This window comes from Cucumis melo, chromosome 11 (assembly GCF_025177605.1).
Source record: "Cucumis melo cultivar AY chromosome 11, USDA_Cmelo_AY_1.0, whole genome shotgun sequence".
In the NCBI taxonomy this organism is placed as follows: domain Eukaryota; kingdom Viridiplantae; phylum Streptophyta; class Magnoliopsida; order Cucurbitales; family Cucurbitaceae; genus Cucumis; species Cucumis melo.
This window is the reverse complement of record NC_066867.1, coordinates 32285848-32299785: the sequence shown is the minus strand read 5'-3', so window position 1 is coordinate 32299785 and position 13938 is coordinate 32285848. Positions and strand designations below refer to the sequence as shown.

At 33.2% G+C, this 13938-nt stretch overlaps 2 protein-coding genes across 2 annotated transcripts; one reads left to right on the top strand and one right to left on the bottom strand.

Annotated features, from left to right (window-relative positions):
• Positions 1 to 7813: 7813 nt before the first annotated feature.
• LOC127151755 (uncharacterized) lies at positions 7814 to 8574 on the bottom strand. Its single transcript, XM_051092049.1, has 2 exons — positions 8454 to 8574; positions 7814 to 8222 (listed from the first exon to the last, which is right to left on the bottom strand). The coding sequence occupies exons 1-2, from the start codon at positions 8479 to 8481 to the stop codon at positions 7930 to 7932; spliced, it is 321 nt and encodes a 106-aa protein (XP_050948006.1). The 5' UTR covers positions 8482 to 8574; the 3' UTR covers positions 7814 to 7929.
• A 1148-nt stretch (positions 8575 to 9722) lies between these two features.
• On the top strand, positions 9723 to 11392 carry LOC103498861 (uncharacterized). Its single transcript, XM_008461646.3, has 3 exons — positions 9723 to 10174; positions 10507 to 10812; positions 10922 to 11392. Exons 1-3 carry the CDS (start codon positions 9854 to 9856, stop codon positions 11141 to 11143), a joined length of 849 nt encoding a protein of 282 aa, XP_008459868.1. The 5' UTR covers positions 9723 to 9853; the 3' UTR covers positions 11144 to 11392.
• The last annotated feature ends 2546 nt before the right edge of the window (positions 11393 to 13938 follow it).

The window sequence follows — 13938 nt, the reverse complement described above, 5'->3', positions numbered from 1 at the left end:
CGATGATCTTCTCTGCTTCAACATATTTAAGAACAACAATCTTCTCAGCTGCAACATATTTGAGGGGACGACCTTCTCGATGGCAACATATTTGAGACGACGACATCCTCGGCTACAATATATATGAGACGACGACTTTCTCGACTACAATATACTTGAGACAAAAATATTTTTGGCTGCAACATATTTGAGACGACGATCTTCTCGGTTGTAACATATTTGAGACGACGATCTTCTCAGCTGCAACATATTTAAGAACGACAATCTTCTCAGTTGCAACATATTTGAGGGGACGACCTCCTCGGCGGCAACATATTTGAGACGACGACATCCTCGGCTGCAATATATATGAGACGACGACTTTCTCGGCTACAATATACTTGAGACAAAAATCTTTTTGGCTGCAACATATTTGAGATGATGAAGATGAAGATCCTCTCGGCTGCAACACATGGGAGAAGATGAAGATGAAGATCCTCTTGGGCACAACACATGGAAAGATCCTTGTCTGCAACATATCAAAGAGGAGTAGAGTTCGCTGGTCAACATTTTGGAGAAGAGGCGAAACCGCACCTTACGAAGGTAAACAATTAAACATCTCTGTTGTCACAAAAGAGGCCACAGAGGCGCTAGCTACGGTTCAAAAGAGCCTGAACGCTACACGCGAAGAATTTAAGAACTTCAAGTGGAGGCTTTAACTTTGCCCCCTTTGCCCCCATTCTTTTTTTTTTCTTTAGTTGTATTCTTGTAAATACAAGAATTTGTTGAATGGTGATGAGAATGTTCTTATTCTGGTGTGACTGCTCCTAAATTTCATTTTATACTGTTTACGCATCATTTACTATGCGCTTACATCATCACAATGAAGAATAATATTTTTTTTTTACGTGCGACTGAACTTAAAGTGAATTTTAAGCTGCCTACGTACCCTTTTTATAACATAGGGATCAAGTCATAACGTAGTTCAATTTTTTTTTTTTTTTTTTTTTTTTTTGCCATTCACCTTTTAATCTCTTGTGGGCTAGGAGCACCATGCAGTTTAGGCTCTTGCAATAAGGAGCTTTGCATATTTAACACCTTTTATTTTCAACAAGAATTTGTTCATCTCCTTCATTTGTAGGATTGGTGAAGATAATAAATCTTGGTTTCACAGTCAAGGAACCTTCTGTATTTATGTCAACAAACAACTTCCTCTTCATGCGTGATGGGACACAACTGTGAATCTTATCGTCATCATTTTCTTCACGAAATGGTTTTGCCTTCGAAGATTTCATCTCTCTTTGTCGTTGATCATTTGTCATCTTTAGACGATCAAAAGAAGATGTTGAAGGTCGATCTTTCTTCGATGTGGAGATACTCAGCCTTTTGAAAGTTGAAGTTCGAGTGTAAATAAACGTTGGACATTGGTTTTCCTCTTCTTTCGTGGCCATACTCAATCTTTGAAAGACTGAAGATCGAGTAGTTGAAGGCTTGATACGATCAAAGACAGAGGTCCTTTGATTAATTTCATTTGAATTGTTGACTTCTTTAGAAGATCCATAATTGTTGTCGACTTCTACTATGCTGGCAGCATGACATGCAGTGACTTCAAGTATTTCTTCTGGATGATCCTCAAGGAAACTTCTTGGGAGGAATTCTGCCAAAGTTATCGATCGTCGAAGTTGGAGGAAGTCCTCATCTTTTCCTTTTATGGGCTTAGGATTCCACATCTTCTTGTTCCTTCTTCCTTTCTTTTTATAGGAGATGCTTCCTTTTGCATACTTTTGATGCTATCGCGACTCCTTTTGAATGGAATTTGGTTGTCTCCCTTTTTTGACGAGTGACTGTTATCCATCCTTCGCCATCATCTTTACCATGCGCTTCTTTATTTTGGGAGTTTATCATCACGATCCTTTGTTGGAATAGAACAAGTATAGGTGCAGAAGTCCCAAATTAAATCAAGTTTTTTTCTTTGATCATCAAGTTGTGTTAATGGCGGAACATTTGAAGTCATCTCGATCGCAACATGATTCGTCTGAGCTACTTCATCAATATCTAGCTCGATCTTCTTTTCACGAGCCAACTTTAGAATTAGCTCTTTCAACACGAAACACTTTTCAACAGGGTGACTAATGACCCGATGATACTTGCAGTAGTTAGGATCATCTACTTTTCCTGCTTGTTCTGGTCGTTTGCATTCTGGCAGTTGAATAAGTTGGTTCTCTAGCAACTGCTCTAACATGTCTGCAACATCAGAGTCAGGAAATGGATAAACTTTTTCCTGTCTTTCTTTAAGAGTTGACTGTCGCTTTTCATCGCCATCATGCTTTCTTTCAATTTTTGTTTCTTTTCTTTTAGAGAAAGATTTCAAAGGAGTTTCATGAACAACCATTGACTCTTTTATGACACTATTTGCAATCTTTTTAGTGTCATCAAGTTCATTCTTGTCACTCCTCGATTTTGGAATCAAGAAATCTTTTGCTCCTCTATTGGCGATACTCAATTCCATATCATGGGCACGAGTCGCCAACTCTTCAAACGTGCGAGGTTTTATTCCCTGTAAAATATAAAGAAGTCCCCAATGCATGCCTTGGGTGCACATCTCCACTGCAGACAGTTCGGTGAGTCGATCCTTACAGTCAAGACTCAGAGCTCTCCATCGATTGATGTAGTCGATGACTAGTTCTCCCTTTTGTTGTCTTGTGTTTGTCAACTCCATCATGCTGACGATACGTCGGGTGCTATAGAAACGGTTGAGAAAGTCCCTCTCAAGTTGCTCCCAATTATCAATGGATTCAGGTTCCAGATCGATGTACCAGTCGAAGGCATTTCCTTTGAGAGTTCGAACGAACTGTTTGACCAATAAATCTCCTCGCGTACCAGCAGTTTCACATGTTTCGATGAAGTGAGCAACATGTTGTTTTGGGTTGCCTTTTCCATCAAACTGTTGGAACTTGGGCGTTGGTATCCATTCGGCATTCTGAGATTGTCGATCCTCTTCGTATATGGTTTGGAGTACAAGGAGAAAGTTTGAGCAGGTCCACCATATTGCGTTTTGATGGAGCTTGCAATCATCTCCTGTAATTGTTGAACAGACAACGATGCAATTGAGGTCGAATTTTGTGGTTGACTTTCTTGCATAACTGCCTTCCCTTTGTCAGTATTCTTGACAGTATGTTTATGACTTGATTCAGCAGCATCACGACTTCCAATGTGATTCTTTAGAAATGCAATCTCATAATCCCTTTCTTCCACCACCTTCATGAGCATGTTCACCTTCTTTTCAAGCTCTGCCATTCTATTTTCACTTGTATCCACGTTAGTTACCATAACTGACATTATATTTGGCTGTGGAACCTCCTCGTTTGAGCACTCAGACAACGAGTTGTGTTCATCAACCGCAGGATTCTCTTTGATTACAATTCCACCTTTTGGTGGCTTAGAGATTTGCTCCCAAATATTCTTTGCAACTTCAAAAGGAGGCATATCTTCAGATGACTGAATCTCCCTTGAGCGGCTACGGGTGTTTGGCCGTTTGCCGATGTCACTGAGAGCTTTGGAAGCGTTGCCTTGAGATGTCATGATTTTCTTTGGATGTTCTTCGAAAAGAGAAAGAGATGAAAGGTAGAGATGGTCCCACCGGGCGTGCCAAATTGTTCACACGAGATTTCAGGAGAAATTTAATTCGTGGAATCGAACTTTGTATTGATTTATGTATTGCGGATACAATCTCTAATATTTACTCCTTTGATTCTTTCTCTCGGATACAAAAAGTAAAATTTAAAACTCCGTGGTCTTCGATCTTCAAGAAGTTGTAACTACAAGTCAGTTCGAGCTTCAATCTTCTGGAATTCAAGGAAAGTTTGATCTTCCAAGTCTTCGATTTTTCAGAAGGTTGATTCCGAGGTTGATGATAACTTGCACGTCTTGAGAGGCTTCAGAAGTTTTTGTCTTCAATTCTTCAGAGCTTCGATTCTTCTCTTCAATCAAAGGTCCCCCCTCAAGATGAATGAGAAGGTCTCTATTTATAGAGAATCTCGATGGGCTTTAGGTGGGCTTGGGCCCATTTGCTTGTTGGGCGGGCTTAGGCCTGGGCCCATTTGCTTATTGGGCGGGCTTAGGCCTGGGCCCATCTGCTTGTTGGGTTTGGGCTTGGACCCATTTGCTTGTTGGGCTTGAGCTTGGACCTGTTTTCTTGACAGGCTTAGGCTCGGACCCATTTGCTCGATCGGTTTGGGCTTGGATCCATTTGCTTGGTGGGCTCGAACTCGACCCACTTATTTGCGCAAGCTCGGGTCCATTATTTCTTTGGCCCAATTTTTTTAGGGCCTTGAACTAGGTTGGGTATGAGAAAACTTGACTACCTAAATCCAATCAAATTATAATTATCTCAATTTTGCTGTGATGACGTGGCGTGATTTAATTGGTCAAAATTTCCTGTTCAACAACGATCCTTCATTTTAGAAGGTAAGAAAAAAAACTTTAGAGGTTTAATTTTTTGGATTTAGTTAAAAAGCTTTATGCATTAGATAAAATATTTGAACTCTGACTTTTGTCTTTTTAATGATTTTTTTAATAAAGTGTAGATAGTTTTTTTTTTTTTTTTGGAAAGACCCTAAATTATATCTAAATTTTGAGATTTTGTTAGTCCATAAACTTTTAGAGTATTTAAATAAATTTTCTGACTTTCAACTTTGTGTGATTTTTAAACTTTGCAAAGTGTGTGAATATTTTTGGACTGATTTTAAATTTTAAAAACTAACTGATTTTGTTAGATATAAAATTGAGTTTTTATAAATATAATGAAACTCCAAACATGGGTGTCTAATTCATCCATGAATTAAAAAGAAAATAAATCTAAAGGGATCTGGTGACTAAATTGTCATTTTAAAAGTTTAGGGATTATTAACAAAATCAATTAGCATCCTCTCTTTGTTCTTCTCCTCCGGCGGCGGTGCTGCCTCCGGCAATGACGGTTCTTCTTTGATGACTGTGACTCCTTTTACCGTTATCAATTCAGGAACTCTGCTTGTCAATTTCTGCACTTATTGCTCCTAATTTTTTCCATATCCAACAACAAAAGAATACACAAAGACTATAATTTCAAATATAATTATATATATATATATTAACCTAATAAAATTATTAACAATAACATTTGTAAAGTTTGATCACATGTCATATATAATTAAATTTATCTTCGACTACAAGTGACTGCAACAATATATTTCAACTAGGTTATAATTATAATCAAAGTAACTATGAGTATGATTGAATATTTGATAAAATTTAGAATATTACATAAATGAATATGAAATGAAAAATGTTACCTTAGGTTAGAAACTTAACCTTTTCATGAAATTCTTGTTCACTGGGTGTTTTGTTTTTGGCTGAAAAGAAGTCCCATTTCCTGGAAGCCCACATTTTTCTTTCAATTACCTTCTTGCTCTCTTAAAATCATATTCTCTCTAATTTAAATACTAATCCTAAAAATGCATGGTTAATTATTAATGTAATTAAGCATGCAAAGATACAAATATTATATAACATTAAATTTTTTTAATATAATAATAATTAAAAAAAAAAAACAGCATGCATTTTTCTTTTCCATTAGGAATATGGAAAAAGGTTTTTAATTAATAATAAATAGGCAGAGGCCAATCTCAAATTCTCAATTCAATCTGATTTGGCCGTTGAGAACCGAAGAAACAATGAGCATAAACTCCAAGCTTCCATCTCATATAATTGAGGAAATTTTCTCCAAAGTTTCCATGGTAAATTTCTCCCTTTTCAGGCTTGTTTGTAAAGCTTGGAATAGTTTAATCTTGAACTATAGAATTTCTTCTTCTACTTTGTTCGTCACGTGGTGGCCTCGTCAACTTCGTATTGATTGTGTCGACTTTCATCACAAATCCTCTCAAGGTATGAATCTTTTGTCTTCATTTACCTTTGATTTTTCTATTTGTAATTCTCATATTCGAATCACAAATTCATGCAACGGGTTGTTGTGTATTATCGACGAAAAAAAATATTATAGTACGTCGTATGTTGCTACTATAATAAATCTGATAACAAACGAGTATGTTACACTTTCAGAATATGAAGAATGTTTGTATTTCAAATTTGGATTAGGGTTTAGTCCTAAATCCAACAAGTACAAGTTAGCAAGAATTTCTTCAAAGGATTACAGCCTTGAAATTTTAACTTTAGGAAAAACTCATAAATGGAGACATGTTAGTTATTTGCCTATTTTGTATATCGATCAAGATGGTGTTTATTTCAACGGAGTACTCTATTGGATTTGCCTACACGAAGACAAGAAAACCATATTGTTTTGTTTGGATGTTGAAGAAGAAAGTTTTGGCATAATTGATCTTCCAAAGTTAGCTAATTTTGCTATTGTTGGTGCTTTTAACGACGGACTTTATGTATCAATCATGAACGAAGACAAAGAACAAGTTGAAGTGTGGAAGTTCCAAAGTTGTGCACCAAAATTAGCGAATGACTTATGGATGTTATGGTTTGTGGTCGACATATCGACATGTATGTCGTTGTCTTATTTAGATAATATATTATGGAAGGGGTGGTTTCTTAAAATTATTAAAATTTGTGAGAATGAGGAGATCTTGTTTTTATTTGATCAAAATTGTTTGTTTTCATATGATTTAAAAACACAAAAGATCACGAAGATTCATGAATGTGAAGAGTATTTCTTCGTTCATGAGATTAAGTACCTAAGTTTCGATTCGCTTCACAATATTTTTGGAAGCTAGGTTATATACTATGAGAGTTTTACATTCAATATAATCAATTTTTTATATATGTTCTTATTTAAATTTTGAGTTTTTATTTCCAAATTGTTTTCCTTGAATATTGAAGAAAACATTTATAGTCTGCCGGTGATATTTTGACATATTTATAGATATTTGGTTTAATTTTCTCATAATTTGAAAACAATTTTATTCGTAAAAATATTTTGATTTAATTAATTATATCGTTACATTGTTTATTATAATTTGATATATATCATAATTGAACTAAAAATAAATTAATAAAAATTTATCCTAAACGCTAATATAACTCTTTTAATTCCTAGAAACGAACCTAATTCAAATTATTCACTTGTATAATCAAAATTTAAATATCGATCTTAAAACGTATTGGACAATAAACTTCAAATGTATTATTTATATAATAATAATACTAGTATAGGTCGGGGACAGGTTGGGAATGCATTACTTCCTCATCCCGTTTTGCTTGCGAATTTCTTTTTCTCCCACTCTCTTCCCCATTTTTCGCCTAATCGGAGAATCCCACCCACTTGAAACGCCCATCCTCGTGGAAAAATTAGACATCTCTATCTACATATCTATCAAATATCAATGCTCACAAGTTTGCTAGAGTATCGAAGTATTTGATATAATTAACTTTACCATAACGTTTCGTCTCAAACTTTTGAATTGATCAACGATTTAATACGTGAAACTGTCAAAATTATATGAAAACAAAAAACAAAATCAATTTTTTTTTATTTCAATAATATCGATTAACATATTTTATGTTATATACTTATACTTAAATCGTATATTCTTCTCATTAGTATTGAGTCTATTAACATGTATAATACTAATAATTTTCTGTTTTCTAATTATTATTGACTGATGTCTTGAAACGAGACTCAAGTTATAAAAATATCAATATATGGGTAGAACGAAAATTTGGTGCATCCAAATCAACAATGAAAAGTGGACCTATATAATTTATTAAATACCGATGGAAGTCGATGTCTATCAATTACATTGACAAAAATGGATAAAAGTATCATTAATAAATATTTATAGAATTCGTATCTATCAATGATATATAAAATTTTGTTACATCGACAGAAACGGTAAAAGTGTCATTGATAAACATTTATAGAATTTGTATCTATTATAAAATCTATTTCTTTTACGGATTATATATAACTCTTATCTCTCCATCTCCGTCGTCTTCTTCTTCTTTTTCTTCTTCTGCTTCTATCTCGTGGTTAGCTCCACGGCTACTCCCTTCTCCAGCAGCCTCTCTTTGTTCTTCTCCTCCGACGGCGGTGCTGCTTCCGGCAGTGGCGGGTTCTTCTTTGATGACGGTGACAATTTTCTCGACTCCTTTTCTGATGTGAGCCAAAAGCTTTTTCACTTCAAAAACTCCCTTTACCGTTATCAGTTCAGGAACTTCCTTGTCAATTTCTGCACTGATTACTCCTAATTTGTTTCCATATCCAACAACAAAAGAATATACAAATATTATAATTTCAAATATAATTATATATATTCACCTAATAAAAATAAACAAAATACTAAAATAGTATTAAAGTTGAGACACATGATGTACTCAACAAAAGCTAGTCCGATTAGGAGTCAAGGTTATAATTATAATCAGAGTAACTATAATATCAAAATATATTCAAATTGGAAATTAAATTTATTTCATACCTTTCATATTCTGGCAACATTTCTTCATTTGACGTATACAATTGTTACAATGGGCATTATATTGTAGAACCACAATAACACCCTAAAACAAACACAAATAATTAAGAAAAATTATTCAAATAAAAATTAAAATAATCAATGAAAAGGAAATAAAAAGTCGATCATTTTCGTTTATTTTCATTTTTTTTTTCTCGATTGTTATATAGTTTTGTTTTTATTTCTTAACGATAATATAATAAATAATAAAAGAGAATTTGTCAAAAACAAAAAAATGGAGAAACTATTTACATTTTATAAAAAGATTTTAAGTCTAATGGAGGTTTTTTTTTTTTATTATTATTATTTTTTAAAACCCATAATAAAATATAGCAGCGTTTTATAATAAAGAATAGAAATTTTTAAAAAATAAAATAAAATATAAGAAATGAAAAACAAAACAAAGAATAAAATCTACTTTATCATATTGAAATGAGTATGTTTGAATATTTGATAAAAATTAGAATATTACATAAATGAATATGAAATGAAAAATGTTACCTTAGGTTAGAAACTTAACCTTTTCATGAAATTCTTGTTCATTGGGTGTTTTGTTTTTGGCTGAAAAGAAGTCCCATTTCTTGAAAGCCCACATTTTTCTTTCAATTACCTTCTTGCTCTCTTAAAATCATATTCTCTCTAATTTAAATACTAATCCTAAAAACGCATGGTTAGTTATTAATGTAACTAAGCCTGCAAAGATACAAATATTATATAACATTAAAAAAAAATTTTAATAATTAAAAAAACAGCATGCATTTTTCTTTCTTTCAATCATCCCTATAATAAAAGCTAAGTTTTAAAGAAAGAAACATCATTTTATTTTCATTAAATATTCACGACAATGTTACTAAACTATCCACAAGCATTTAGTTAATTTCTATGATTACCATCTGGTTTGTTTGGTTTTAGATTTTAAAGATTAATATCATATTTTCTTTATATCCACTTTCTTACTTGTAATGTTAGACATTATGTCATGCAAATTTTTTTGTAATTCATATAAATATTTAAGTGCATAATTTGATTCCAATAGAAAACTTAGCCTAAATTCACCATGTGGTAAAGCGATAAACATGCTGACGAGTACAAGAAGACACGTGTCGTCCCAAATTACACTTAAGGAACGCGTGTCAGCCAACTCAACCGTCTTATACACATGTCTCACTCTCCAACCTCCACGTGGGCGCAACCCCATCGCTATATCTCTCCTCTCCTTCAAACTCGGACCCACCCCCCTCTTCTTCTTGACCCTTTCCCCATCTTTCCCTTTCCTCATAGTATTTCCTGTCTCTCTAAAACCAAATCTGAAATCTCACATCGTCGGAAAAAATTAAAATTGTACTCTGCCAAAAATTTATTTCATGTCGGGTGTAAGTCTTGCGGTGGGTCCACGAACGGAATCGAACGATGCGGCGGAGTTGAAGAGGGCACAGCAGCTGAAGCCACCTCTACGGCGGCAACATCAGCAGGAGCAGAACAGTGTTGTTGGTGGGGTCATGGGATCTCTACGCGTAATTGAACTCCAACTTGTTGCTTTCATCATGGTGTTCTCCGCTAGCGGCCTCGTACCATTTCTCGACCTTGTTTTCCCCGCGTTTACGTCTGCCTACCTTCTCTTGCTGGCGCGGTTTGCGTTTCCGTCTCATGGTCACACATCGACCGGGTCACCAGAGATTTTCCAGGCAAGGCTTTGATTTAGTGTTTATATATATTGAAAAGCACTCGATCATCATAATTGTCTAATCATGGTTTAATATATTTGCGAGTTTTTTTGTCTGATTAGAGCGGAATCACCATAAGATAATTTTTCACGGGACAAACTGTGATCAGACAATTTTATCTCGAACATATTTTCTGCCATCCTTCTCATCACTCCCATAAAAAAATACATCTTTTTTCCAATTGCAACATCTCAAGTATTCCTCTTCTATAAAAAGGAACTGCAATAAAAATAATAATAGTAGAGACGTTTTAATATAATTTGATGGGTTATTAAACAGTGTTTTTGTCACAGGGGAGCACGTTGTTTAGAATGTATGTGGTGGTGGGAACGACGGTAGGATTGTTCTTGCCATTGGCCTATGTGTTGGGTGGATTTGCTAGAGGCGACGAGCATGCAGTACGATCGGCAACACCGCATTTGTTCTTGTTGTCGTTTCAGATTCTAACTGAGAATGTGATAAGTGGGTTGTCGTTGTTTTCACCACCGGTGAGAGCATTGGTACCGCTACTTTATACGGTCAGGAGGATTTTTGTGATCATGGATTGGACGAAAGATGTTTGGCTAAACAAAGCCCTACCGGCGAATGCACCAATCAAAGTAAGTATTTTATGTATTGATTCCTCAATTTTGCATGATCTAATTTATTACTGACTGTACTGTCTTTATGACATGTTCTTGTATGTGGGTGTTTGGGTTAAAATCGCAGGACATAGGATGGTTTTGGTTTGGAAGAACATTAGCGGTGGCTAATTTTGCGTATTTCTGCATAAATTTATTTGGATTTTTGATCCCAAGATTCCTTCCAAGGGCATTCGAAAAATATTTTAAGGAGAGAAGTGATGAAACTCATGCCAAATTTCAAGAAGACAAGCTTTCTTCAGCTACTGCTGCTGCTAAATCTCAGCCCTCCGATAAGAAATCCGATTGATTCATTTTTCTCTTTTCTAGTCTTTCTTTCCTACAAGATCAAAACTCCTCCCTTCCTTTTATATTATCTTAGACTATGTGTTTTTCTTTCTTTTTTGGGTGCTTCTGTCCTATAATTTATTATAAAAATAGGTAACTGTTGACTTCGACTCACTACCCTACACTTTGTGCTATCCGCATTACAACTTAGGTTGGTCGGGTTATATATCATTGGTGATGGTATGAAGTCTAGTAGTTGGTTTTTCTTGCATTTGTTGTTGGGTTTTCACTTACAACACTTGCTCTCACCTATAGCTTGTGATTTGGTACATATAGTTGTACTAAAAAAAAATGGCTCAAGTATGTAGTCTTTAACTATTTAAAAAAAGAAAAGGAAAGAAAAGAAGATAAATTAATTATACGGTGACACGTGTTGTGGTGATTTTGGTCGGTTGTTCTTATCGGGAAAGAGAGGGAGAAAGACTGTTATGCCCTTTTTATTGGAGTAGTAGTAGAAGTAGTACGTACGACCCCTTTGTCCTGCACTCACTTTCCTATAATATAAAAAGTAAAAACAATATTAAATTAGGAACAAAGCAGTGGAGCCCACAACGTAATTTCTTCCTCACCCGCTCCCCCCCTTTTTGTAGCCTCACGCGCTATAACTCTGTTTCGTAACACTTCTCTCTATTAATTATTTGAAAATTTGAAGCTAAGAAGAAGATGATATTTTTCAAAAATTTCGAGGTTTTGGGGTATTCTTCCAACAAAGCAAACTTCTCTTAACCATTATCTATATTTATTTTTCACTCTTTTTTTTTTTTTGCTCTCTGTATATGTAACTTATTTTGAAAGCATGGATGTTTTATGTTATTTTATTAACTTGGATTTTCTTTTTTTGAGTTTGTTTAGGAAAGATGTTTGCATAATATGTTTGAGGATATAAAATATGTTACTCTTATGCAATCATCTATGTGATGCATGTTGCATGCTTTAATACAAAACCCACCTAAAACTAGTTCATACAAATATAGAATTCTCTTATAATCATCCCATCAAAGTAGGAAGAAAAATAGTGGTCACAATCTTTTAAAAAATAAGTGGAGAAAAAATATTTTGATTGAAAGATCATGGTTAGGGGTAATTGACCAGAGCTTGAGTAGTACCGAGATGTTTTTAATTTATTCGATTTTAGGTATATACTGAGAAGTCAGCAGCTGAGCCCAGCTTACGAGATAAGAGAGCGAAGGCTTGGCTAATAGATAAGAGGGCGTCGATAGTGACATTGAGAGACATTTGAGTTGGATTATTTATTTTTAATCCTAATTTGAGAGACATTTTTATTCGAGAAAAATAAAAAAAATTTAACATAATCCAATTCATATTTTAAACGAATTCAACTCAATTCATATAATATGGGGTGGTTAGTCTAGATTGTCGGATTATTTGAGTTTGACTTATACCTCTAGTCATCTAGTCATTATTACTTATTTTGAGAAGTTACTTATTTTTATTATTCAAACAATTCATTGTAATAGTATATATAAGTTCATGTATTCAAAAAAGGTTATCTAAAATACAGTTTAGAATTCAATAATGTTCGATCATAGGGTAAATATAGTTTGAATTTACAATATCAAATGTTGAAGTCAATCAAACAAAAATAATGATAATAATAACAACAAACTCCTCATTTGAACATCAAACATATACTCCTCATTTGAACATCAAACATATGCATCCTTTAATTAATCAACCATAATTAGTTTTGTTGTTTAGTTAGAGCATTAAAGTCAAATCAAATCCATTCTAATTCAACTTATAACTGAACTTACTTTGTAAAGTGGTTAGTTTAATGATCTAATTTTTCATGTAATTCAATATATATGTTTTGAATACCCTCCCCCACCATATAACATTATTATTATTATTGTGTAGAATATTCTTCTTTAATGCATCATTTTATATTTTCTATTCAATTATTTAACCTTCAATTTTATAATATATCAAACCTACCAATTTTTAAGTCTATTTTAACTACTATAATTTTTGAATCAAATAATTGACCATTGGAATATTCAATAACCATCCTTTTGAGTTTTAGTCCCTCTAGGAACCTTTTTTTTTTTCAAAAAATTAAACCTATAAATTCTCTTTTTATCTTTAAATTTTTCGATATTTTAAAGATCAAGCCGAATCTAAAAAAAAAAGATGTTTATATAAGTATTTTAAAAATAGAAATTCTTATAATTAGAAAAAATGAGATAATTTACAAAATATAATAAAAAAAAATATTAAATCGAACTATGGAGAATATAATAGATGTTACTATATTTTATAAATAATTTTAATTTTTTTGCTATATCTAAAAATACCCAAAAAAGAACTTCGGACTGAGATTTATTAAACTCAATTTAAAAATTAAAATTGCAAAACAACATGCTTGTATATGTCCATTTTACATTAATGATAATATAATTCAAGGTTTTCTTTTATTTACCCTTTATAGCAAACTTACATAAATAAATAAATATATATATATATATATATAAATAAAGCCTCCAAATTTAGAGTACTTACTTACATATTTTCTATTTTTCAAGATTTGACTCTAATAATAAAAAGAAATAATACTATAAATTTGTTCTCTCGATAAAGAAAAATTCAATGCTAAAATTTGAAATGATTATAAAAAGGAGTGAAAACGATAGTCATTTTGAAGAAATTTTTCTTCAAAAAATGTTTGACTTTGACAAGTAATTTGTCTCAAAATCTCTCTTTCACATGTCTTTGAAATTGTCAAATAATCTTAGTTTG

Bases quoted from the DNA above. Each gene is read 5' to 3' on its own strand.
- LOC127151755 (XM_051092049.1), bottom strand. From the start codon at position 8,481: ATGAAGAAATGTTGCCAGAATATGAAAG. The intron at 8,223-8,453 runs GTATGAAATAAA...GAAACAAATTAG, and splicing joins ATGTTGCCAGAATATGAAAG to GAGTAATCAGTGCAGAAATT.
- LOC103498861 (XM_008461646.3), top strand. From the start codon at position 9,854: ATGTCGGGTGTAAGTCTTGCGGTGGGTCCACGAACGGAATCGAACGAT. The intron at 10,175-10,506 runs GCAAGGCTTTGA...TTTTTGTCACAG, and splicing joins GGTCACCAGAGATTTTCCAG to GGGAGCACGTTGTTTAGAAT. The intron at 10,813-10,921 runs GTAAGTATTTTA...TTAAAATCGCAG, and splicing joins CGGCGAATGCACCAATCAAA to GACATAGGATGGTTTTGGTT.